The following is a 27,909-nucleotide window of genomic DNA, read 5'->3' on the forward strand; positions in this document are numbered from 1 at the left end:
TGCGCCCGTAAGGTAGGCCCGAAACGGGCCTTGAAGCAGTTTTGCCATGAACGGCCGCTTGCGTCCTGTTGGTGACTGAGCCTAAACCGCTACCACCGTCATTGGCACCCGTCGCTGCCACCGAGCTGGGTGCCCTATAGCGCTATGGCATGCGATATAAACGACAGCGACTAGCACTGGGAGGCTAAACGAATAGGCTCCGCCCCCTCCCCCCAAACACTCTCCCAACCCCCCTCCCGTTGGCGCGCAGCTAGCCCCACCGAAACCGCGAGAACGCTCATGCCGCCGGCGCGCGGGTTGTCGTGCGTGCGCGAACGAACGCAATTGAAAATAAAACCATGAACAAGTCAACGTGTCCTTCCTCACCGCGTTATTGTCTTGTCCATCCACTCAAACGGTGGCTAGTTCACGCTGCCACGATTAGTACCGTTTGTGATTAGAAAGAACAGCAAAGGTCCCGTCCTCAATCGTGTTGCGCCTCATAGACATTGCTGACGATGCACTCCTGATACATGAACAGCGTGACAGTGACAGCGTGGCGCAAGTGAGATTTCGTGGTGGTGCACTTGCTTCGTTACGTGCGTGCGTGCGTGCGTGTCTGCGATTGTGACCGTAAGTGAAAGCCGGTTTACGAGCAGAAAAATAGAACGACAACTGTGTTGCTTTTCTTCGTTGTCATCCCCTGCACAAGGACGTCATCAGGTGGTCGTCCTCATGGTAGTAATGTGCTGCAGTTGGGCCTGAAGGAGTTCACAAACACCAACATGCGGTCCTTAACTCAACCCAGTTATTATTACAACTGATGGTGATAGAAATTGGTGCTTACTTTTATCGGGAGTCAGAAGGCGTTCGAGGAAGACGTGTTTGCATGTGGTAAAATCGATGGTCAAGAAGCAACTGAGGGAGTGCTGTTTCAAGAGCACACAATAGAAGTGGCCTTACCTTTTTTCCCAGTTTCAAACCATAACTAGAAAAAAGGAAAAGGAAAAACGTTTAGCATTTCCTTCTTTCTCGCTTCTGGTCCATTGAATCTCAACTATTGCGCTCACTATGTCCAAATATGAGCACTTTTAAAGAGCAACTACGGTCAGAAGAAATAGCTGTTCATCCTTTTCAATCCCTAAAAAATCGGTTGTTTATGTTTTTGTAGGTTCGACTAGAAAAGTTGTGTCTAGCTACGTTAAAAATCTGCGTCAAACGATTGTTCAGACAAAGTTACGACAGACAACGCATGCAACCGTGCAAAATGGCACTTAGTGAGGAGAAACACCAAAGTTTAACGTACTCAATTGACGCAATTCTCGGTCTCAGTAGACGACAACAGCAAACACTGCAGCAAAAGCATCAACAAAAGCTTCAACCGTACGAAAATCAAGACGGTACTGGTGATATGCAACATTCAAGCATGCATCTACGTGCCGCGGGTATCGATCAATGTTCGTATTATTTCTTCACACCATAAAGTTGTATTTAGATATATAGATTGATAGACAGAGATCTATTCTATATAAATCTTCACTTAGTTAAATGAAGCTAGTTTGTAATTAATTATGATCCCCCATTCCGCTTGTTTATAGCTACTAGAAGATGAGCATTCTATGACAGTGTGGACAGCTCTAGCAGGCTTCAGCAAAAAATACTTTAAGCACTTTTTCAGACACTATCACTGGAATATTAGAATCGCTTGCCTCAGTTATAACGTATACGACATTGTAGCTTATTGCATATACTGACGAAGACAATCTATTTGCGGTAGACCTCCTCAAATACTCTTTTGCGCAATACCTCCCTACCTTCTATAAACTGCCCTCAAAACGAAGATGGACTAATTACTTATTTTGCAGAATTGTACTGTCATGCCCATAGGGGATTTTCCCGCTGAGTACCGCGTACAGTTATAACGATTTATGGTGCTCGAGAATTTTCGAAATACTCTAGTGGCAACACGTTTGGTTACTGAACCAGAGGACAGACACATGCTGGCCTAACTTCGAAATCGGACGAAAATACTGGGAACTAGCTTCCTGAGATAATGTCTAACACAAAGAACTTTCGGAATGTATTCATTATGCTCGAAAAGTTTTAATTGGGCCATTTTTTAAACACCATTTTCGGACAATTATATTCTTACTGTTTTAGCAGTTCGATTGATGATTATAGTTGCACGTATACCATAGACCACGTGTACTGCGTGTATTGTAATTTTAAGCAAAATTTCTCCCAAACAGATACATTATTATGAATAAAACAATTCGAATTGATAAACTCAGATCGAATAAGTGCTTCGCTTATTTTGAAGTTTAAATTAAAAACTTCTCTTTTATCTTTAAGCAACACTGCGCAAATATAGCTAAAAATCAATTCATATATAAAATAAAAGTATTAAAGCCATTTATTTACAGGAAACGACGTTGTGTTATTGTCTGGCGCGCAATGGTCGATTAGCTATGCTCTAAGCTTATGATTTCCTTTACGGCTCAATAACATCATACTGATAAATGCCTGAGTCTTTTTGCTATTAGTGAGAGAAAAGCGAGCTTCGTTATTGGAAAAATGGAGGAAAGTGAGTCGACGTCAAACTGTATTCAATTATAGAAAAGTATGGGTTTATAACTGGATGATTGATTATAGATGTATGCAAGGAGCAGGCATAATTTGACAAGATTACTGAACCTGAAGATCATGTACGCGATATTAAACGTGGACTCGATGAGCCTTACGACAGTTATTGAATTTATTCGATAATTTAGCTCTACGAAGCTATTAATTAAGAATGTAGAAAAATAATGAGTGGGCAACCTTAAAAAAGCTAACGTAAATCAAGAGCAGATGAGTCACGGGACTGTTTCTCTGTTTGACTGCCTTACTAGTTCTAACTAATTATCAGCTATTTTTGGATGTTACAGCTACAGTTTTGGATGTTAGACAAGCGTCGGTCTACCATTTTAATTCATTTATTGAATATTAGGCCCTTTCGTGTATTTTAATAGCTCGTTTACCACAACTGATGTCTCTTTTCGCTGTCAGCAGCAAGGCCCTAATGGCCTTTGTTCCGAGAAGTTGCAGCCTAATTTTTTTATGCTTAATTTAACGTAATAGCTAAAAGTATTTAGGCTGGTATATACAAAGTGCATCTTGTTAGGAAATGCTATCCATACACACCCTAACAAAAGGGTCTGGTGAGACCATCTGATATCGTGTATAGAATTAGCGGGAGCTTATGAGATAAGTCCAGTTTATCTACATACTTCGATTATGTACTCCTAGATCAGAAAAAATCTTATTCGTGTAAAAATTAAGAATTCACGTAATAAAGGAAGACAAATTGCTATTCATAATCTATAATATTCATTGATTACAAATTACACTCGTAGACTCTTCGTATTTTCTTAGCGTTTGCGGCTCGTGTTATCTAATTTGATGATCTTAATTTATTTTCGCCTTGTCCAAGGCTGGAGAGGGACTTTTGTCGGTAATCCTTGCTTGCCCTAGCCGAGTCTAGCTCGTTGCTGTAGTGACAATAATAATTTATAGAAACAAAGTAGTTCTCCACCTTGACAGACGAACGACCTCTTCGATTTCCCGAACCAGAATAAATCAGCAAAGGTAATACCAAAACTTAAAAAAATTAATACATTTAGCACTACGATGTAGGAGGCGAATTTAAATAGCGGTAGCTATAAACCCTCATCCCTTCATCTATATCACAGTCATACCAATACAATTATGCTGTGCTTACAACTGTGCTTATCATATCTGTTGCTTATAAACCCCATAGATACACGCTGATTCATAATTCGATTAGCTCAATTTATCTGTGCTACATTTACATCACCTAGGTTTTCACTGTTGATAACCTTCTAATCCACTTTAATTGGTTACCTGTCTATTTCGGAAATACTCGACCAGCGATAATGTTGTATTTGACGTTATAGTCGCCAAATTTCCCGACAATCGTTAGGTAGGCTGATCGTGTTCATATTGCCATCCGGCATATCTCGGCCAGTGCCATACAGCGAGCGCGATACAAAGAATGATATCACTCGTCGTTATCTCCTCTTCGGGTAGTTATTTTTCTCGATCAAATGCCTAATGCCTCTCCTGCAAATATCGACAACTGATTAGCATCTTCACGACGATTTGGACAAGAACTCCGCAATCTAAGATACAGCCTGCCATCTATATAGTCTGCTCGGAACGCATAAGGATATATATCAGCGATGACGGGTGCCTGTACGCTGGCGCACGAAGAGCCCGAAAGAGAACCGCATGCCAGCTATGGCTCGACGCGGGGGAAGAGCAAATCGGCAAGCGAAATCGGTGGATTCATAGAGAGTGACGGGGGTAGAGCGGGGGTAGAGCAAAGAAACAGAGCAAGAGACTCTGCAACTTTGGCCGCGCCGGTCGTCGATGCATTGAACGCCTGCTCTAGATCGTTGGACGTTTAAAAGAAACAGCGCAAAGTACGCTCTGAAGCAGTAGCTAACACCAGTTGGTGAGAGTCTCACGTTCCCGTCGCCGCCAGCCGGAGGTCCGCAGAATTGGATGGACTTCGGTATCCCACAAGTAGCAGCAGTACGATTATACGACGCTGGATACACACAGCAACCCAATTACCCCGGTGTCAGATTGCTGTGTATATCGCTGGTCGTGTCGCCAGCTCCCGCCTTCGGGCTATTGTTAATCCAGTCGCACCATTACTAATAATGGTAATGGTAGTATTTAGTAGTTCGAGTTGGGGTAGATTGGGGGGAACAGGCGTATTTGAATGCATTCATCGTCGTGATGTAGGAAGAAATGAAGGACGATGTTTGTGGTTCGTCGCGACTCTGTCTCCCACTTCTAGTTCTGCCATCGTGTGCCGCAGGCCATCATGTGCCGGACAGTGAATTTTGCACACTGACAATCAACGAACGACGCAAACGGTAGCGGAGAGTTCAGCTAGAGGGACATTGCTCGAGTCATTCAGAAGAAGACGAAGAGAAGCGTTTTAGGCCACTGACTAGGCATCGCCTTGAAATTAGAGTTCGCTCGAGATTTTCTTTGTCGTTTTCTCGTGCTTTCCCTGATGCCCACCAACGCAGTGTCACTTTTATCAACGAGCGTAGAGACGCATTGTACCAACTATCGCTACCGTAATTGCAACTTCTGTTTACGGTCGGATTTAACAGTGAGCGTGAGTTCGTATCTCATTGGCTAACTGGATCCTCTGCTGGCATTTCTCGATGCTTTCAGCTACTACGAACACGCATTAGGGCCCATTGGCTGGTAAAGGTTCGACGGGACAGTGAGACGGCTGACAACTCAAAACACTGAATGGAAAATTGAATGTCAACATAGCATTTTAAACCTGAACGGTTAATGATTATTTGTTAAAATTCTAGCAAAATGATGCCATATTGTTTAGGGAAATGAAAAGCTGATAGTACGTTCGGTCTTTCAAGCTGGTAACGATTGATTCATGTTGGTCGGAAGGGTGGGAAAAATAAGGTACAATTTAGATTTACGGTTTACGCTGCGTCTAGCAAAGCACTTGGAAATAGCTGGTGCTGGAAAACGAAAAAAAATTCTCCTCACCGAGAGGCTAGACGCATCAGTGCTCCGTACACAATAACAGAATCCTTTTTTTATTTTTTACTACCTAAACAAACATTCGAGATATTTGCTTTGGTAATTAATGTATTTGGACGAACTAACAAAAACATTATTCCAAATCGCTCTCTCTTCAGCCTTCTGTTTCGATGGAACTCGATCATCTCTTACATTTTTGGATTATGTTAAAGACATCATAGATTTTCGAAGAAAGCAACACGCGCGGTTTGTATGCAAGCGATAATTGCACAACATTACAGCTTAGGTTTAGATTTAACGTAATGCGTGAGATAACGAAGAAGTAGGTGTTACCGTTACGTTCCATTGCGACTACAAGGCATCAGTCCAAGGTGTGATCATAGTGTGTTTCGGACGTGTTATGGCCTTCGGGGCAACATTTTTAAATAGGCAATAGGTTAGAATGCTCTTGACAGGACCCCTAATAAGCTGAACGGGTTTTCAGTTGTATCTTCTCGGAGATACCTAGAGAACATGCTGTTCGTAGGTAATGTATGGAGGATGAAGTAGACGGCCATGGCAATTAGGTTACACCGAACAAATAAGAGCTCCGCGTAGAGGACACGTAAAATAAACGTGACAGAAGAGGATCAAAAGCGAGTTTATCACTGATATCTCACGATAGAATAAGGAGGAGTATTAAATAGATAGCAGAAGACATTCACCTAAAATTGCAACAAGGTTTATTGTATCTAGATATTATCCTATGGGGAAAAATGATATCCCCATTGTGTTTAGCAGGTCATTATTTTCTCTCAAGTCGCCAACGGCCTGTATAACAACGAGATATCTACTTGAGCTCGGCAAAATTTAACTTCATCAAGCTAGTTAATTATGTAAAATATCTGTAAAAACTTAGCTATGTGTTGTTAACATTTAAACAGATATTTAGTAAGGTAATTTGGATCGTCTGAAACCGCTGATACGCTCTGATTATGGAATATGCGCTGTCGAACGTCTGCCATTGGCGAACGTTACGAAGATGCAAGAGTGAGTTTCTGCATGCTGGCAATGCTACTGGACAGCGGTGTTCATCGAAGAGATACGTCATTTACGTTGTCTAGCTTATATATTGTTGAGGACGAAACACTTTTCAGAAGTGCTATTTTTTTTTCCGAGCTTCGATTGAGACATGTTGATCGCTTGTAGCAGACTAACATTGTTGTCCTGGTCGTCAGTAGAGACAAACTGATACAGCCAAAACATTCAAAGCCAACACAACTAGAAGATTAGACTGCTATGGTGGACAGGTCGACTCGTACCAGAAGGTAGTGTTCACTAAACCGTCCTTACCTGTTTAGGCCAAAGACAGGTACCCATTGAGCCGACGAGTGGTCGTTCCCTCAATCAACGTTTTCGTCAGGTAGCCTCTAAGGCCACGTGGACTGGTTCCAATTTACGTCAATGTCGTCACAGCCTAGCTGCGATCTCGAGCTAAAATTTTGTTGAACTAGCTAAAGCGGTAGAGCAGTAGACTCGTTCCAAACAACGCTTACTCACCATCAGGGCATTTGGAAAGTCTGTACCTTAATGATCTGCTATATGATCGGCACTTTTAATCTGATGCCGATTCATCTAAAATGTATGGGTTTTTGTCACCTAATAAATTGCAATAAAGTGCACTAATACACCATGTGTTGCTAACGATACGGATCATAAAGGAGTCCTGTCAAGTAAATCTAGATTAGATTTGTATAAATTTAGCTTTTACATATTTCAACATAGCCAATAGCCTTAATCAGTTTATTATAACCGAACGTTTTGGTAGAAAATTTCGAAGTTAGATACTAACTATATATGTATAATTAAGCTAATCACTCAGAGCTACGTACACAGTGTTATTTTAATAATATTTTACCTACATTCGCTGCTACATGAGGGCGTTTGATTCGCAAATCGTCATGGATGGCGGTCTTCCACCATGCCGACTATCTCACAATTTTCACTCGACGATCCGGTTGTCTACATCCCCCCATTTCATTCTCCGTTGATGGGGTCGTAGAAGAGTCGTGACGTTGATTTGTTGTCAACTTGCCGCTTGTCAACGTGTCGTCGACATTTGGTAACGAGCAGTACATGAGCGTTCTCTGCCAGGCCATGACCCTTGCTGTCAGCATTTTCTAACATCTGTCTGTCTAGTCCCGCAGAGCCGCGGAGACCTGCTGACCACCCTATGAGTGTGGGGGAGCGGATTTGGTCTGCAGCAGCACAAGCACCGCTATGTCTGACGACTTTACCTATGAGAGAACGACCTGTAAAAGACAGCGCTGTGTTCGAAATTATATTAGAACACTGTATAATACATTTGGGGCATTGAGAAAGTAGCAATAACAAAAGTATCCTTTTGTACTTTAGAATAAAGTATGAGGTCATTGTTACCGCTCTGTTTTGCAAGACGAACCCTGTCAAGGCCAAAACTGAATTCGATGAAGATGATCAAATCACGTATAATGAAGCATTCTAAAAAAAAAACCTGAACCTACTTCAACAATCATCAGTCATCAAGTAATGGATGTTAGTCGATGTGGCGTAACGACAGTGAGCAGCTAAGCGGCTGAAGTAATTAGTAATAGTGAATCGTCAAAGGGCGAGAACGAGAGCGAACGGTATAATATATTTGTTCAAACTGAGAACATTTTGAGGTTTTCGCTTATTTACTATGACACACTTCAATGTTACTTTATCCCCCAAAACAAAATGTCGGCGAAGAGGTTGTATGCCGAAAGCAACCGGCCACCAAACAGACGATATTGCCCTCAATACATATTTAAAAACAGGAAAGCTATTCCAAGCTATTCAGAGTAAAAAAGAAAACATTTTTTAAGTAAAGCTTAAGCAGACGCTTTTAAAGCTAGAAATCTCAGCTGATATGAGCAACAATGGATCGGCGTTGATGTCATTTAAAAATTAAGACCGAAAGCTAGCAGTAGCAAATAAGCAAAAATTGGTAGACTGAGAATCTGCCAAATTCGCCAGATTTTACAATTCTGTCACGATTAAAGCACAGATATTGCTCAGGCTCATAAAAAAAAAAACGTGTTCTGTTTGTGGTTTGGAAGAAATGGCCTGAAGATGGTTCCGTTGTTTCCGTTCTAGAAATTTTGACGCGACAGATTCTCCTCGCAATGGTCGAGCAGTTACAGAAGAAGTTAACGAATTTCTTTCTAAAGTTAAACCAGACCAATAGGTAGTATCGTCAAAAAGCTAAGCGCTTACCAAACAATCTCAGACTACTTGACAAAATGCTCGATATTTAAGCGCTACATGAATTGCATAGTTTAAGCGTACTTTCGTGGGTCACATACGACGAGAATGTGCCAACGGGGAGAAAATTGAGCCATAATTTGTGCCAAAGTCCAGACTGACGCCGACTGGGGTGACGCTGTTTGTTTTTTTTGCAATGAAAAAACGCAAAAATAATCCGCCGCATCTTTTCATCCAAAAACTACAGAAGTTTTACAGTGCTAGGGATAGGACGTTATCAGAAAAATTGCAGGAGGCTGTTTAGTAACATTGTTTCACACTATGTAAAAAAAATGTGCTGCCATTTCGAGCTGAAAACGATCGATACCGTTCCGACAACCCAATATTAGTAAAATACAATGAAATATTTGTACTAGTACCCTGCGTCTGTCTCTGCTTACGGTACCCCAGAGGGGCGACATGGGCTGGCAGGGTGTTTGGGCCCAAGGCGAATCAGTCGCGTAGTCAATACCTAGCTCTTACCAGTCACGTGTCCATCTCCTGGCTGCTGATTATTAAATAGAGTCTTTTTCCGGCTAGCAAATCTTGTTGGGGGGTTCATTCATTGCTAATGTCGATCATCGTACCACAGGCTTCTTTGCCACAAACAGCAGAACACACTTTGAATTCTAGCGAAATTTCATTACTATATATGTACGCGTCTTCTGGCCACTCTGTGTTAATGCAACTAACAATAGCATACTGTATTAATTGTTGGTTTAATCTTCATTTAACGTAAGGGACTTTTGTTGCCAAACGCAACAAGAAAACGGGTCTGTCTATATTCGGCGGGGAGGGGGGGGGGCCGAAGAGGGAATAGATGATAATCAACGTAACAACTAAATAAAGTATCTATGTATATATAACCTACGATAGGCACATGCTTATCTGCTAGGTAAATATGGCAACTGCCAAGTATAATGGCAGCATTGCTAGTGGTACACGTGTCAATCGAATGGAGCAACTTATGTGTGTAGCATCGTTCAGTGGATTCGTGAGCGTACTATTGTCGAATCTCGAATTACACATGATATTGCCACTAAATTCCTACACGCGTAAAGGATAAGTGTTCGAGTGGCCTTCGTCGCTGCGAACGATAAAGCAGAGTTCAACGAAACAGCGATCGGGGAAGCAAGCGACTGATCAATCGAAAGTCCGAATCCTGCGCGCAATTTGCTGAATGGGGGGAGGGAGCACGGATAACCCGAAGGAACAATGCTACCCGGGTCAGAAGCGAAACGAGAACACCTATCTACATACGTCTGCAAGCTCAAGCAGACGAGAGAAGACGATGCGAATAAAGCGACAGTAAAGAGATCTGGCAAACGAAGCTATTTACTAGCATCGTACGATGCCACTGCTCCGAGAACCATTTGGGTAAGCTTTCCAATTCATACAGTCAGGCCATGCAGATGTACATACGATCTGGCAATTAAGCAAATGTACGATCAACCCGACTCGATGCTTATACGCCGTTCGGAGGAGCAACAGCAAACCAGGCCGTAAGATATAAACGGGGTTAATAGAGCTGCCAGCTGTTAGCATCCAGTGTTCGGCAGTTATCTATTTATGTGAGATTATGAGTTGTTTACATTATCTACTATTTGTGGAAGCATAGCTGGGATTGCACAGCTGGGCCTCTCTTGTAGATGTATTCGGCGTCGATAGCGTGTTACGTTAAAACATCAATTACATTATACATAAACTCACTTTTGCCTCTACATCATTTTCAACCAATATGCATTTTATTTGAATAGTACGTCTGTTTACAAGCTTTAACAATGGTACAATATCAATTAGGACGGGGGGTGAGTTTGTCCTGATCATATTATGGAAACTGGGCAGCTTTACGGGCACAGTCCAAATATGCGACTAGCAGTGAGCTACTGAGAATTTTTTAAAGTGGCATGCAGCGTAACCTGTCCCCCACAGAGTGGGACTAGTGGGTCTATATCAATTAGTAACGCTTGTAGCCACAAATTCAGCGTTCGTCAGCAAGATGAGCCTTTTCAATTTCCTCGACTAGCCAGGGGCCTGTAGATCGCTGGCCAGCTTGGCACATCCTGCCTTGCACCCCAGCCACGAATATGAGTTTCCTTTTACTTCGTCGTCCCTCTTTAGTAGGGATACGCCTGCCTAGGCTTGGTCGTAAAAACGCACCTCTCGTTTCCTAGCCACTGGGACTTGCACGTGTCCCGGCTTAAAGAACCGTTAATCGTCGTCTGGCATTTGCTGTCCTGATGGTCGACGAACCGATCGTCCTGCTTGCCCTGGAAACTTGGCAGCCTGGTTTTCCGCAGATAGAGTGAAGCTGCAGATTTAGCCTTGTGTTTACTTACCAAGCATGGCTACTACTGATCGACAGGACGCCTGCGAAGAGAAGGCCGAAGAGGAAGAAGGCTCTACTACTGTCAAATGCCTATTGTGCTCTAGATATGTAGCCGAAGCCGCCACAATTTCGATCCTTTCTGTCGACTCCCCTTTGGTAGATGGCTAATTTTCTGAATCAGCGATTAGTAACGGTGACCACGAAGGCAACGTCTCCAGGCTTTGACAGTAGATCAATGATTTTGTTTGGTCCTTATCCTCTAGTGTAGCTACTTGCAATCGCGTCGTGTAACGCTTGAATTACACGTATGTGTGGACATTTATACTTAACAAGATGCTAATATGCCAAGTGTAGCACGTTTTGTTACAGTAACAATTTCTTTATTCGAAGCTATCAGGAAACCCAGTGATTACAATATAAAATACCTAAGCGCAACCCATTATAACTTATCTGTACTGGGTCTTATTGGACCCAGTTTAAAACTAACCCCTGACGTCACTATATTATGAATTTTTCGCTCATAAATATCTGCTAACATAAAAGCTATAGTGTATTTAATATCTACTTGAGTCAAATCTTAATAAAGACTGCAATTTGTGAGCTCTCAGCAGACACAAAGAAAGAGTAAAACATCTCTATTAGACATTTCATGATGCTTAACAACATTCAATAAACTGCAGTAAAAGGCTCGAATTCTGCAGGCTAACTGCCTAAAGCAAGCCTGGGGCCCGTTCATGTGCCCGTAACACCGTCCACGCTTATATCAACAGTACTGCATAATATTAATAAGTAAGAGTGTAATGTGGCAAGCTGTCCATGGTACAAGGCTGAGCGGGATGCGATTTAATCGGGGACTTGGCCGCGGCAACGGCGAAACAACCGGTCACGGGTCGCGCAAAGACTCTTGCACCGTCCTCCTCCTTGCCGACGGTTCGTCCTTTATATACAACGCTACCCAGGCCACCCTATACGCTACCTTTCTTAGCAGCTGTAACACTAGCAGCTAATCCCTTTGGCAAACACATTCTTAATATAGCTGCCACCAAACACTCCGGAAGCCTAGGGGTGGAATCAAATGGGGCAGCTTGAAGTATACGCTGGCCATTGCCGAAGCGGCCGGGTTGAAAGGATGGCCAAGTTTGCCCAAATAACCTGGCTTTACCCATTCAGTTTATGATCCTCAGGTGGTAACACTAGGTTTTTTTACGAATTACACGATCGACAACCAGTCAACATAGAGAAACACTTTGGTAGTCGTATAAAATCTTTATCGATGTAGTCCCTTTGAGTTTACTATAATCTTGTTACTATTATGGGTATGATTAATTGCACTATATAGGCGGCCGCGGAGCTATTCATGTGGATGTACCGATTCATTTTTGAGGCGCCAAGTGCTGCAGAATAAGTATAATTTAGCTTGCGTTTTTTACGGTTATTTCTAGTCGTTGGACTACATAGTTGTTTTCCTTACTATGACTGCTAGCAAGAGCAAAGGTAAATTTCAATGTGCTTTATGCTTTTCGCATTTTTTCGTACAGCTATAGCTGATTCACAGAACAAAAAATAGTTCATACATGTACACAGTAAAAAAAAAAAAAGGCCGTTTCTCAGGTGTAATTAAGCATTTCTTTCTCAACTCTCAGGAGAACAATAAATAAAAGTGCAGGTAACTATACCGCGAGCCTGAAATTGCAGATTTCTGAGAGGTATCGGGAGATCCGTTGTCGTTTCAGCCTAACTCTAATGCCGGTAGATGAATGATTCTGCAGAGATGACACCCAGGGCGGATGGCGGCCTGCATGTCGCAAACATGAATCACCAGAAAGCCGCTGTACGCGCCAGTAGTGAGTGTGGCGAGCGGTACCACCGTCAGCAGCGGTAGGTCTGAAGACGAAATATTTACCTTAATGGTCTTTGATGGGTAAAAAGAGTCAGTTGTTAGCCATTGCAAGCATATTAATCACATGCCATAGTCAAAGGCCATCCCAACTAAGTCCCCCAGGCGATATGTTCATCCCAACGTAGCTGCATCGAATTTGCCGCCCGATTACTGGCGTCTTTGATTTGGCTGTGTTGGATAAAAAAAAAAAAAAGAAAAGTGCAAAGGCAAAATGCCTAAGGTGTCCTGTGGTGCGTAAGCCAAGTAAAGCGTTCGAGTACATTGGCTCGATGTAAATTCTCAGGTCTTTTAGTGTCATCCCTGTCCATAACTGGGTTCGCTGCTTCGCGTGCTCTGCCGTATTGTAAAGCGATCCATCTTAAAGGTCCTCCTGTCACCACAACAGCGGGATACTCCATCCGCTTTTCTCATGCCGACTGCTAAGGTAGTAGCAATGGCCCATCAGAGTTTCACTACAGACAGTACTGATTTCAATGCTTAGTAATATGGTAGGTCTGAAACACGACCAATAAATTTGGTTGAAACTATGAACAGATTTGTAATACCCAACAGCCAGATGCATTAAAAGAAGCGGACAAAGTTATATATGCATGCATACATCGGAGCGAAGTGATTAATGAACGAGCTCAAATCTATTTATGGAAATACACGTATTTTTTTGTAGCCAGTAAGACATCATTTACGATCGAAGTTAAACGATTAAAAGGATTAGAAATGATCTAGGTTCGTACGAGACTTTTCGAAGCCCTCTAACCTGGTTGAAGTTCCATATGCTTCCACCGAGCTTGTGGCTTGTTGTTGATAAACTGCATATTTACATTTTGAAAAAACTGTTTGTTAAGATTTGAAAAGGCTCTTAGAAAGCACACTCCAGACGAAGGGAAACCACGATGCTATGTGCCCGCTGTCGGTGAGTGAATTTATCTATATAGTAGAGTAATACTGCGCATTTAGACATCAGCGACAGGTATGTGCATACAACGAGCACTAGATTTCTAACTATCTAGATACACAGACGGGAAAACATATACGCGTGTGCTGTAAATCCGCAAATTAGCACGGACGGGTACGCTCTGGAAGTTGTATGTTCTCTGTTTATCTGCCGCTGTTGTAGCTTGTTTAAACGATCCAGCGCGCGCTCACTGATGTTAATAATAACAACGATAATCGCTACGGCAGTAATTACATGCCGCCCGATCCTTGGCGCGTCCCGTGAAGTTACGATGCGACATTGTTCCACCACCGCTGCTGCTGCTGCTGCTGCTGCTGTCCTGTACCTGAGATAATTCACGAGTTACTGGACGGCGAAGGCCAGCGAACGAGCTGAAGGAGGGTGTTTGGGTAACTTGGAACAACCTATCTGTCTTCATCGTTAACTAGACGCAGCGGTTTGTGATGGCGACGTATGGGAAGCTGCTTGAATCCGCGCCGGCTCTATAAGTCTGTCAGTATATATCTTTCTGTGAAAAGGTTGCTGTTTTGAATCTACACCCGTTATTAGTTGAATTGTTGCGCCGTACTGTTATGGATCGTGGAAGGCTGGTGGTGCAGGATATGACTTGTTGAGTGTTAACAACAAATTATAGCCAACAACAAACTTGTAAGCACGCCACAACATCCTCTGTTTGCGTCGTTCCAGAAGTTATTTCACTCGGCACCATCCTGTCACTCACATGGATGAACGCAACGATCGCGCATATATAGGTCACCCGAACAAGGAGCCTGCAGCGCAGAAATATGGAAAAAAGCCAACATCAGAAAAGCAAAGAGCCGAGTTAGGCGGCGTTTTTGCTGCTCCTACTGCTGCAAAGGGTACTAGATTGTTGATGGACCAGAAGAACTTGAGTTTGGGCCAACGGCAACCATTGTCCTCTTGACGTGCACCGCCGCCGCTACCACGCAGAGGCGCGCGCGTTTGCCTGTCGCTTATTACCGAAGCTAATTATGTTTGAATTATATTTCGTGAAATCCCTCCAATCTCCTTGCCGCGACCGAAGTCGGCACTCTGTTCCGTTGTTGTGTTGTAGTCGGAGTGGTGAGCCCGCTGTCGAGAGTTTGTTTCGACCTGTACTTTGGTTGCCCCCTACCCCCTTCCATTCTTCCCCACTGACTACCCCGGCCACCTCCAAGTCCCTCTCGTCTTGACTGCTTTCGAAAACCTCCGAACACCCCATCCCCTCAACTCTAGTGAACGAACAGGACGAGGCGCCAGCCAACGTGCTGGTGGTGAGCACAAGTGGAATTTGGGACACAGGGTAATGTTGAGTGTTGCAGTTTAAAAGAGCTATAGCTATAGCCAAAGAGAAAGAGAAGTGCCATCCCTTATTTCTATGATGACGGGCGAAGGGGCAGTGCAAAGCGTGAGACCGGTGACGGGAGCGTAAGAAAAGGGGGGTGAAAGGGAGGGACGAAAAATGAAGAGGAACGGGGGTGAGGACGACAATGATGACGACGACAAAATGAAGAGGGGAACACCAGTAGCAGTACCACCCGCCACAGAAAGCTGTGGAACGTTCCGGCTGCAATAGGCGGCACAATGATGAAGAGTCGAGAAAACAGGAGGAATAAGGGTACGCAGGGGTGGGATAACACAGAGACTCTTTCGTTCATTCTGTCGATTTGTGCAGCGCCAACAGCCGGCCCGCCACCGCCAACGCTTCCCGATTTGATTTCCCGATTTCCGAGCATTGGCAGCGATCGGTCGGTCCGGACCACCAACCCAACAGGATATGTAGACCATTTTGGAGAAACCTCTTCGTAGAAGAGAGAAGTGGCGATAGGGAGAGATACTCTCGTTGCCCTGAAAACGGGACAACACATACAGCAGACGAACGAACGGTAGCATTAGCTGGCAGCAGGATTCCCAGATGTCCCCCAAATATAGAGGCGTATGCGTTTTGGGGTCTTAGCGCCCGGGGGTATGGGCCACGCAAATGGGGTCGGGGCGAGGATTTTAAGTTGGAATAAATTGCTTTGCTTTGAGGCTGGGTAAAGCCTCTTAGCCTCGTCTGCTCCGTTCCTGCACAGACTGACGCTCAGACACACACACACATACACATCATCTTCTATGGCTGGAGCGACTTCTTTTTCGTCTTCTGCTCATTTTCGTCGTTGGCGGAGTGAGGGCTTGTAAGTGCTACTAGAGCACTAGAGTGAGAGGGAGGATTCATATCCTCTCGCCGTTCGCTTTCCAGTCATACAGCAAAGACGTCCCATTCTATGGCATAGACTAACATTGCGCCGATCAAAGCTGCTTCCAACCTCGTCCTCCAATGGATCTAGTAGCTCGCAACTCTCTTTTACCAAAGGTTCCTTGTCCCAAACTAAAGTTCCTTACCTCTGTCAAGTGGCCATCAACCTTCGAGTTTCCATTAACCAACTCTCACCTCAGAGCTCGTAAGAAACAACGGCAAAGATAAGTAGAAAAGGTAGACAAATAGTATCCGTAATCCATCTCCTTTTTTCGGCCTCTTAAATTGTTTAAGCACAGAACGGGAACGGAATCTGCTATTTCGAGGCCGACATGTCTCCCTGGTGCCCTGTACGTGTGATACGTCGCCTACGTCACCTTTCATATTTATAACTCAATATATGGAATCGAAGTATCTGCATCGGCTCAAAAACAACGTCGTTTTCTTTAAAAAAAAAAAAGTCAACTTCTGCGACCTGCGCAGTTCCCATCGAAATGCGTTTGGCTGAAGTCGACCGAGGATCGTCCGCTTCTTTTCTACCGGAAACATACCTCACTATCACTCCCAGATGCTCCGCAGACGTTGTGGGACAGAACTGTAGAGGGCAATATACGCAGCCAGACAGCGGCATAGCAAACCAGAGGAGAAATCAAAACGCAGCTATGGGAAGTCGACTGTGCTCGAGCGGGCAAGCAGCCTATCCGTCACCAACCATAAGTGAACCATGAGCTTTGACTATGGCGACTGCGCGTACCAAGAGGAATGTTTATATTCCCAACTATGTGTATTTTGTAGACGCCTCGGGCCCTTTACGCGTTCGAAGCTCTGGCTGGCGACCAAGTCGGGTCTACGAGCGTTTAAACAGTGCAGCAAAGATACGATTGCAGCCAAGAGATGCTCGACAGAAGAAAGGGAAGAAACGCCTGAAAAACAAACGATGAGGTTGCTTTGGCTCATATTGGAATATGGTTCTATGCCTAGTCAGCCGTTGTAGCACTGAGTGGAATCGAACAGTTCTGAAGAATTTGTCTAGGCAGTTCCCACAATTTGGAGCAACGACCGGGGCTTCAGGAGTTTCTCTACAACAGAAGAACTCTTTCCTGTAGCGAGCTCAAATACATACACTCACAAACAGCACACATATACACAAGTCCAAAGTTGTTGAAAATAGGACACTCCCTCTCGTGGGGTCTCCACGGGAGGAAAACGCTATTGCCATTGAAGTTATTGATTTTATTTCCATCACGAAACAAAGCCAACAACAGACCACTGAATGAGACTAGCATAGGTAGATCAATCTCTATTTTGAGTCAGCAACTGCCCAGAGGTCTTCCAATGTACTCTTCTAAGACCTGCCTGTCTCTTTGACTTCTAGGGGTCTACAATGTTTCATCTTGCAGCTTGACACATACTCCAGTTCAGCAGAGGCTTTATCTATATATCGATAGATGAAACATTGCTCCATATAGCCATAGTGTCGTGTATGTCGTAGACGGCATACAGCTCACATTCATTAATGAGGCACATAGATGAAATCGTCTTTCCTTAAATTATATGCGCTGAAATAGTCGTACTAAAATCACAAGACATCAAGAACGACTTCTGATTTCGTATACCGTAAACTACTCATAATCTTCATCTCACCTACGGTGCGTCCCATCTGAATATCGCAGTTATCTTGCTAGCCATATTGTACTCGTACATTTATTTCACTGCAGCCGTATTTGCGACACCAGCTTATACAGGTAAAGACTGTCTCATAATGCATACTGCAGTTGAACCGAAAAGCTGCGGTTATTGTAAATTTACATACTTCACTTTATTGCATGGTCATTTTAGTGCGTAAATCACCCCTGTCTTCACCGCGGACATCCGTATCGGAAGAGGACGACGACCCGCTACGACCCCCATCGAAAAAACACCGCCGAAACAGAACTACATTTACTACATATCAACTGCACGAGCTCGAACGTGCCTTCGAGAAATCGCATTATCCCGATGTGTACTCAAGGGAAGAACTTGCACTCAAGGTTAATCTGCCAGAGGTCCGCGTTCAGGTTTGTAACACATAAACCCAATTTTTTGTTTAAATTTCAAATTAAAACATTATCTACTTACCAATAGTCCCGATAAAAAACGTGTTAAATGGACATAGAAGAAGTAACAGGTAACTTGAACGTTCAGACGTTATATAAACTGACTTTTGATACGTTTCGTCGCTGACTATTTATACGATTGTCATTAATCTTGTTTGATCATGTTCACGAGGTGTTATTACTTAACCTCATGTGTCCTCTAGTCCTAGATAGGTAATGTAGGCAATAAGTCTGGCGAGCAAGCGGCCGCGTACAAAAGAGCGTTGCATCGAGATGATACATCAGCGGGTAAATTGAAATCCCCCTTTGAGGTCATGTTTTCGATGGCGTCGTTAATTGCGCTCGTAGCGGTGACTACCCACCGAGTGTTCATACTGCCTCCAACTACTGCCACTAAAGCGGTGTCGGGATGAGCATGAGCACTGGTAACCTTGGCATATTAGATAGGTCTATCGGGCTAATGACATAGCATGCCACCTCATTACAGCAGTCTATAGGTTAGCTGTTAGGATATGGTAACAATAACGACAGCCACAGAGCATATTAGAAACAACAGTTACTGTCTTCATTCTTGCACGACTGTCTACGGATGAGCGGGTCAGTAAAACTGAAGGAAAGCATTGTTACCTGCCTTTGGTAGCGCAGGCAGGTCGGTGCGAGTGTGGTCCATAGCTGGCCTATTGACCAGTGTAAAAATCCGTTGATACTATATCTGAAGTTGTTACTTCCCATGGGTGTAAGCTGTGGAGAGGGCATGCTACGTGCCGTAAGTTCGCTCTTCTTGAGTTTGATGCTTGCGAGGGTAAGAGTACTCAGGGGCAGCTCTGCAGGACTAATGGCAGAGTTATACCTAGGATGGATGCCCGAACTAAGCGACCGACAGCGACGTTCGAGTAGACCCAATGACCACACAAACGTGTACAACAACAGCAGTTGCACGGCTGCCCTAGGATAGCTCAGGTTGACCCAGTTCGAGTGAGTCAGGTGCAGCCGCGTTCTTCTATTAAGTCACAAGCCACTTCGCATCGCCAATAGTCCCCGCCAACCCAAAAACACGGAGACCGAAACAGTGGTTTGTTAGTTGCATAGGCTGATTTGATTATTTTATATTTTTTGACTCCAATAAAAAACTACAATTAAACACGTGGCATAACATTTAATTCCGAACGCCTAGTGGCGTTAGGAAGTGAGAACATGGTAAATGAGCGTGGAGTACGAACGTTGAAGGCGAAGATAGAAATGATGACTATCAGAAATGACCTAGCGATTTTCGCTATCATGGACCTTTTGCATAGTTGCAACGATATTTAGTGACGCAGGCTTTCGTTTATGACAGCTTACTTATTCGTATTGGCATTATTTACGCAGTAGGTGCCCAGAAACGCACGCTTTTTATAATTAGCAGCACAAGGCAGCAGCGTGCACGTGGTGCACGTAACTAGACGCAAGCAATTACGAAGGATGAATTGGAATCTAAGCGATGACGATCTGGTATAATACGTACTCCGAACGCTTTCAGCGAACAGCTTCATTGTCTGAAGAGTGGGGGGTGGTTTCGCTGGTTCGTTGGCCACTCGTGAGAGAGTCCATCAGCAAATACCAATTAGCCTATTTGAGTTCGCGTCGTGTTTGCCAGGCCGAGACGGCCGCTTGGTGGGGGCAGAGCTCGAGCATCTACTACGGCTGGCCGGTGCCACGTGCTAGCATCTAACACCCGCCCCAGGGCAGATTCAGGACCCGTATTCCCCGTTTCTTCAGACCTCTTTCCTGCATTCACCCTTCCGGACGATGCTTCCTTCTATCAGCGTTCTAACGTGCTCCAGCAGTACAAATAACCGCTACGCCATTCCTTCTACTGCAGCAGCAGCGGTCTTCCCGACTCCTCGATGTATCGGCAATCCATCCACACTTATTTATTTCCCACCACCACCCTGGCTGGCATCGTTCCCATCTCAATTGAAATTAGCTCGGCTACTGCCACATATTAGTTTTACTAGCGATTAGTTTTACTCAGCCTTGGCGACAGCGTTAAACGCTCGAGTTGCTGTGCTACATTAGCAGCGGTAGGCTCCTCTGTCTAGGTAATGGGTGTTCCTGGACAGCAGGGGCAAGTATCTATCTATGGAAGGCCCGCGTATCCTCCAGCCAACGACAAGGAAAAGAATTGGTTACATACACACACCTATACTGTAAAGACGTTTGTGGCTGAGAACGGTACACAACACGACATCGCACAGGCAGGCGGACGGGCGGGCGGTTTTAGGCTGAAAGATCAAGAAAAATAAGCCTGCTGCTTTTTGCTGCGTTCGTGTGCTTCGTGCTGCATCGCGTCGTAAGCACGCAATGATGTATCGCATAGCATTTGTTTGTGCTCGTACACTAACAGTAGTATATATGAATCCATTGACACGCAATATCGGCGTGTATATATACTGGGTCAGTCTAGCAGTGCAGTCACATTACATTAATTATTATTCTCTTTGTCCATTACCCTAGCGACTTTTCGGGATTACTACCCACTCCTGCCTTTCTATCTACTCTTTGTTTTAGATGATGTAGGTACATATCTCTCGTACATGTACATTGCTACGCGTATAAAAGCTATCGGTCCCTGTTTGGGTTTGGGTCCTATCGTGTTCGGCTATCGTCGCATCCGGTAGGGTATATGTAACCCTCCATGGACGCAGGACATACACTACTGAACTTTTCTCGCCTGTTGTTGCCTTATTCTATTAGAAAATATCAAAAGGCTCACATTATCTGCCCATATCGTGATTACTCCTAATACTGATCAGTGCTAGCGTCACTGCTGTGGTGGAGCGTTTCCCCCTTCACCCCCGTCCGCCGGTCGAAACCCTTAACTTAGCTGCGCAGGGACAAAAAAGCTGCATTCTAATAAATTGTTAGTAGAGTCGGCGGAAACGGTAGACAAACGATGGAGACATATAGGAGCGACATGTGGTCGCAATAATATCTTTTCCGGTGTCGTTCGTTTTCTGTCTGTCTAACGACTAGCCAAACAGTCTCTCGACTGCTCATCGTATGGTAACCGCTAGCGTGCGCGCCTAATGCATAGACTCCCTCCGTGATGAGGTAGCCCAGCACATTAGACGGCTCATCACATTGTCACCCCATTATTATCACGATCGCTACCAGCATATGCGCACGCTATGAGTGCTGTCTTAGCAGATTAAATTGGCTTCTATACTTCTCACAACCACGGCTACCTGGAATTAACTAGAGTTTTAATTCTAATGTACTATATAGCATATCTACATTACATATAAATGTTACCGTTTTCTCTGTCCAAATATATGAATATTGCCTGTTCCTTACCTTACACACGAAGACATGCTTTGTGTAGACTTCAACCGTAAAGACAGCTGGACAGATTGGCAATCACCTGTAGATTACGGGCTCTTAGCTTACATCTTGTGCCTTTAAAACATTTTATGTTAGCCGTTGACTATTCAAATCGGGAAGCACAGGCCACCCTCGCTTTGTTGATATCGTCCGGATGACTGTTCGGAGATCTGATCTTAGGCCCACGCACTATAGGCCTATAGTGGAATAGGGACTACCTCGCTTGCGAGCATTATTCGTGTTATAGCACCTTTTTTTCCCTAAAACTATACGCGATTTCTCGACGTTGTCAAACACCCAACTGCTTTGCCATTCGAACACTACTAACTTGCAGTTCTCGTGGCGAAAGCAAAAAGGTGTTAATGAAATAATTTTTATTAAAGAGCCAGCGTTGGTCGCATAGTGATCTATCTACATTTTTTTTTAACCTAAAGGAATCACTAAAAGTGACCTTCATTAACTCTACTTTTACACGTTACGACGGTCAGGACTATCAAGCACCGGTGAATGGAAAGGAGCGATTTTATTTGGTCCATTTTGCACTTATCAGAGTCGGCTCTTTTCGGTACCGGTATAATTATCGCCGTATCATAAAATTTAATTAAATCTGTGCCAGAAACCATCATACATCAAACGGAGCTTTGTAGGTCAGCAAAAAGAATTTTGAAACAAATGAATTAGGTATCATTAAAAATAGCGCCGAGAGGAACAGAGGGTTTAGGTTGGGATAGCATGCTTAGGCAGACCATTTAAGCTGAAAGATGGTAGTGGCATCGGAGTATGCTGTCTCTTTGTCCGGCATTATCACCGGACGTGGCAGCTAACACAAGCAGTACGCTGAATAAAACTGGATGTTTACATAACCCTTACTTCAATTCTCGTTGTCGCAATGTCGCGGGCTTACTTAGTCTGTATCTGTTGTGGTTCCACCGGACAGATTCCTGCAGCCTGACGCCTCAAACAACAACCGCTATCCTTTCGCCAATATAACTTCGCTGCGGCCCTTTTAGCTATAGCGTTCGGACAAGAATCGCTATAGCCTACCAAACTTCAGATTGTCGGATTGCAGTGCATGCATGCATGCATGCATGAATATTGTATCGGAGAGACTTTTCGAAAAAGAATATCGTTCAAAAAACACAGGCTTGAGGCGGACCTAAAGCAGCGTGCAGACTTTATTAACGTCCTATACAGGATTTGGATGCGCAGAGATATCGTGCAGGCCTATGCGGTAGGTGGTAAATAATTTGACCAAAAAAAAACAGCGACATATAATGAAGACTCGGAGTGGTCAATTGATTTCGGTAGTGTATATGATAGGTAATATATGGTATGACTTGTAGGGGGTCATACTATAAAAAACAATTAGCTTCTAACTGAAATCTTGTCCGATAGAATTAAATCCTATATAATCAGAGTAATATAATCATTGTCTAGTAGAGCATTTCAAACGCAGAGTCGAACACAGCTATCGCCAGCGAAGCGCGCCATTGTTGTCTTCAATTCGTTTATAAGCCGTTAAATCATTCTACGATAATTAATGCCTGTTGCCATTATTCTATTACATCACTGACAGAAGTGGGTTACATTTCGAAGGCATGCTTTCTGCTGATGTATAACTTAAGGCCTACCTGCGTAATTTGATTATATGCTCCTTAATTTTGTCATTATATTGTGAGCAGAGGCGAGCTGACGGCGTAAACAATTGTTTAGAATGAACCAGCTGGCCCATGTGAACAAGCGCCGCTTCGGTCGAAGTTGAAGGAAATCTATTATATTTCGAGTCTTTAATTGGGCTGCTATTTGTAACTTGCAGCAAATTGGGCCTTGGGTTTCTCCATTCCTCTGATGGCATAAATACTTTCTACTATATAGTTCATTTGGCTGCTTTCAGAATCAAAGCTTGCTGCGTAACTAAGGCTACAATGATCTCTAAATTGAGATTTGAAAAGCTTTTTAATGTCAATAGGGCCTTGCCTAGTCTTGCAGCAAACGCAAAGACTAGTATAGCTGTTTGGCTAAAGAGGGTTTAGTGAAAGCCGGACCCAGCTTCGAATTGTATGGGGCGGGAAATTGCTTGCTTTCAGTAGGAAGGGTATATTTCCATATGTCCATGTGTATTTGACTGGATGCATACGCTTTTTTTGTGGTATCCAGGCTTTTTGAAAACGCAACACGCAAGATTGTCGATAAAAAGGCGAAGACTTGCTGGAAAATGCTAAGAGAAGTTCACATCAATCAGCAATCTCTTATGGATTCTGTTGTTTTACTAGCTTCTTCGAATGTCTGAACTGAAGCCGGTATGGTACGTTAGCTTCTACCATATTGGTGCACTATCAATTTGCTGTGGCCTTTATATAGCGACTATATAGTAATGCAGGCTAAATTACGTCTAAACTTTATCTGATTGAAGTAGGGATTTTGTTTAATTAGACAGACACAAACGAAGCACCAGCCGCACGCCAGATAAAATAGCGAGAACACTTTCGAGCACCGGCCCCGCGTAAATAGCGTTTATATTAATTAAGACCAATTTAATTAGGGTCTTAAGACTTTACGCTTCACGAATATAACTCATTGCTTTCTGCTAACTTACGTAATGTCTGCTTTGAACTATATAGCATAAATACAACGCACTAGTTAGAAAATTTGCTCCATTCAGCGCACTGAACTATGATCGTTTTACTAAGACTTTCCATACATCTGTTTTATCATATTATATCGTTCATTGACCCCCAGCTTATAGAAACGCCACTCTACTTAGCATCAAGCCACAGATATATAACGTTTTGGCCTAATAATTCACTGAGAAAAATTTGCATATTGAAAAACACGGCGTACCCCCACTTATCAGAAAGGACTTAAATAGATACAATGCGACACAACATTGTTTACTAGAACATGTATGTATGCTAGTGACATATTAAGACTGTTTCGACGGAAACAAGAATCAGTGCAGAATAGTAAAAGAATTATTCTAGCCCGAGCCAAAGCAGGAATAATAAGCTAAAGTGGCTGACCACCTAGTCCTTACCACTTCAGTTTAGCTTAAGAGTAGCAACGAGCTGCCTTAGAAGGGAAAAACATAGCTTGAAGTGTCTTCTTTAGTAGGTAGATTGTCGTCGTAGAGGGAGTAATCGAAGCGATCCTGACATAGGGGGTAGAATTCTCAGCTCAGTCATCCTTGCCCAGTCATCGCTAGTTACCTCTCACCAGCCACTGGCAAAGACCTTTATTGCTGCCTCGGGCTAGAGCAAACATCTCCTTGATCATGCACAACGCTCTCTGGTTTCAACCACTGCCATCACTTCTAAAGCCGCCATTGCTACCATTGCCGCCCCGTCTGAACATTGCACAGAAGAAGCAATGGCGTCCATTACGCACGCCGCAGAGTTAGAAAGACAGACCGATCGAGAAGGGCGTAACATTTCTGGCGGACACATACAGAAATTTACACATACTCGACTGATCCATACACGCTGTTACACACATTAGATTAGATTATTACAGCATTAGAATAAGGTGGGGCAATAATACACCCCATAGAGGTCGCCGATAGCGTTCTGTCTTTTGATAGTTGTAGTGTGACACTTTACTCAGCTGCCACAGAGCTGGCAATCTGTACTTAGTAATCAATAATTTTTATTCAGCTACATAAATAATATATCTTGTGATCAAGTGTGTCGCATAGAAAAGAGCAGCTGTTTTTGATAGCGGCCTACCTCATGGCGTACCTCTTGCTAAACACAGGTATGGTTTCAAAACCGCCGGGCTAAATGGCGTCGCCAAGAAAAAATGGAGTCGTCCTGTGGAGGATCCGACGGTAAATGTGGCTTCCTTCGTATACTGCCGACCCAAAGTTACCCGACGCTCGGTTCGCCTGAATGGGCTGCCGCGACAGCCAGGCATCGTGCAGGACTTTCTGCACAACCACATTTATCAGCAGCAGGTGTCGTTTCAGGAATTGTACCAGCTATAAGGGCTGACACGTCTCATCCATTGCTTGCGCCCGTTACCCCGGCCACACCAGTCTTTCATAGAACGTGTGTACTATTTACCTTGTCGTTACTGCAAGTTTTTTTCCATTCGACTTGAATTTTTTCATTAATAATACTACGCTAAAAAAATTTACGTTAAACTAAAATGCTTTTGAATAAGCCGTGCCTTATTAGCGTGAGTCTAACACAAAGGGTCCTGAAAAGGCAAAGTTGTTCTCACAGAAACTTATATAAATGAATGACACGTCCGATATCAATACGTTTTATGTGACCGTTAACTATTTTTCTTGCATTATCGGTTGCAGGTACTTGAATCAACATCAATTTACATCGCTTTTGTTGACTCCTCAGACTTCGAATCCTTCTGCTGTTCCACTGAATCTTAGTAAAGAACTAGCAATATCTCCAAACTCAAGCTCGAAGCTAGGAAAATCGCCAAATCCGGCCCTGGACATTAAAATTGAAGTCGAAGATCCGGTCGATGTTGAGGGCGACGGTGGGCCATCGGTCGAGTTGAGCCTAGGCCAGCCAGAGAAGAGTTGTCATACAAGTTCATAGGGGAATGACAATTTTGCCCGAAACATTCATAGTTTGTGCTGACGCTAAAAGTGGCGATCTTATCTCGTAGCACAGAAATTAGTAAAGTGACACCAAAAGTGCTTCGCCTGTAGATAAACAAAAAATCATCCCTAAACAAAGAACACGATCATCGGCGCAACCTGATTGCTGCTTTCCAAAAAAAGAAATCAGCTTTCCGTTTATATAGATGCTCGCATGTTGTTCTAAACACGATATGGCGAACTGTGCCGAAATAACTCACAACCAATTTGTGTGAATATAAGTGCAATATCATTGCCATGAACAAAAACTGTGTTTTCCTTCGAGACAGTAAGTAACTTAAAGCTAATATTAACTTATAGAACCCTCGAAGTTCAAGGAATTCTTATATGACTAATGGCTTTAATTTATTTATGAATAGCTTTAGTCGCCTGGTTCCATAGGATAACAAGAGGTATCCTTCAGATGACGTGGCTTCGTTGTTCTATTCATTCACAATCATTCGAAACTCGCGTATTGCTGGGACCGGAAGTGGGTGGTGAAGGGCTTCCGGTACGAAATGCGATTGAGGGAGAAATCGTTTCTTGTGGAGACCGGTTTCTTATGCAGGATAGCCGCGTGGCCCTCTGTTCGTATGGTCATACTTAGCAACTTATGCAATAGCAGCAGTAATAATAGGGACGATCAGAATGGTGAGCTGACGAGGCCTGTTAGAAACTCTTGAAAACTTTAGCAATTCAGGATGTCCTGCTTTTCAATGATGTCTAAATAGAGAGCCTTTGACACCTAATGGGAAATGTGCATTACAAGCAAATGATTTGACAGTTAGTAAATTTTGTCTGCTGCTTTTTTTCTTTCGATTAAGATATTTTTATAATATACTGAGCAGGTGCATGGGTAACAACTATAATCACTTAATCTGCTAAACTTCCAAACATTTTATATGAATACATTTGATGAAACGATTAGGATCACTTATAGATTGAAGGATACGCATACGTTACCCTCAAACATTATTTTCCGCTCAACACTTATATAGCTATTGGCAGATTTACGATATCTCTACATGTTTTAGCTGCTATAAAAAATATACTCCTCCAGTTTCAACCGGTCAGTATTTTTTGATCTGGGGAGGCTTCTAAATACAATAGCACGGATCGTTATGCGACTCATCGTGTTAACTTCCTAAAGAAAAGGATTAGAATTAAAAGTTTTGGCATTTGTTTTGGTATACACATGGTACCACCGTGAAATTTTGGTCTAATCGATTGATTTCGATTGTAAGTGTATACGGTTACTGATTTTAGGTCTTTCGCAAATAAAATAGTCTCATAAACAGTTATGCAAAATTTCTAGGTAAGTCATTAAATGTTTAGACTGAATTTGTTTGTAGACACTTTTGACATTTTGAATACGGGTACCTACAGTTTCACGGTAAATGTTGGAAGTTAAGTGTCACCACGTTGGGCCTCTATGTTGACGAAATACCAGTAAATATCGAGACATTTATTTAATAATGATAAATTTAAGTGATAATTAAATATTTTTAGGACTTTGCTGGCTGGCGAGTATCTGTAGCTCAAACTGATATACTAGGATCGCAATAAATGGTATATTTTTG

At 43.3% G+C, this 27,909-nt stretch overlaps 1 protein-coding gene across 4 annotated transcripts; it reads left to right on the forward strand.

Moving 5' to 3' along the window:
- The first annotated feature begins 106 nt into the window (after positions 1-106).
- LOC111254006 (retinal homeobox protein Rax-like) lies at positions 107-26,598 on the forward strand. 4 transcript variants are annotated; one of them, XM_086975083.1, is made up of 5 exons: positions 107-717; positions 1,151-1,436; positions 18,113-18,330; positions 25,483-25,775; positions 26,036-26,598. In XM_086975083.1, exons 1-5 carry the CDS (start codon positions 715-717, stop codon positions 26,286-26,288), a joined length of 1,053 nt encoding a protein of 350 aa, XP_086831209.1. In that variant the 5' UTR covers positions 107-714; the 3' UTR covers positions 26,289-26,598. The 4 variants fall into 4 exon arrangements, with proteins under 4 accessions (XP_086831209.1, XP_086831210.1, XP_022670136.1 ...); XM_086975084.1 differs by having other exon boundaries at positions 107-612; XM_022814401.2 differs by having other exon boundaries at positions 619-873.
- The last annotated feature ends 1,311 nt before the right edge of the window (positions 26,599-27,909 follow it).

Source organism: Varroa destructor, unplaced genomic scaffold, assembly GCF_002443255.2.
Source record: "Varroa destructor unplaced genomic scaffold, Vdes_3.0 BEIS01000007.1, whole genome shotgun sequence".
NCBI lineage: Eukaryota > Metazoa > Arthropoda > Arachnida > Mesostigmata > Varroidae > Varroa > Varroa destructor.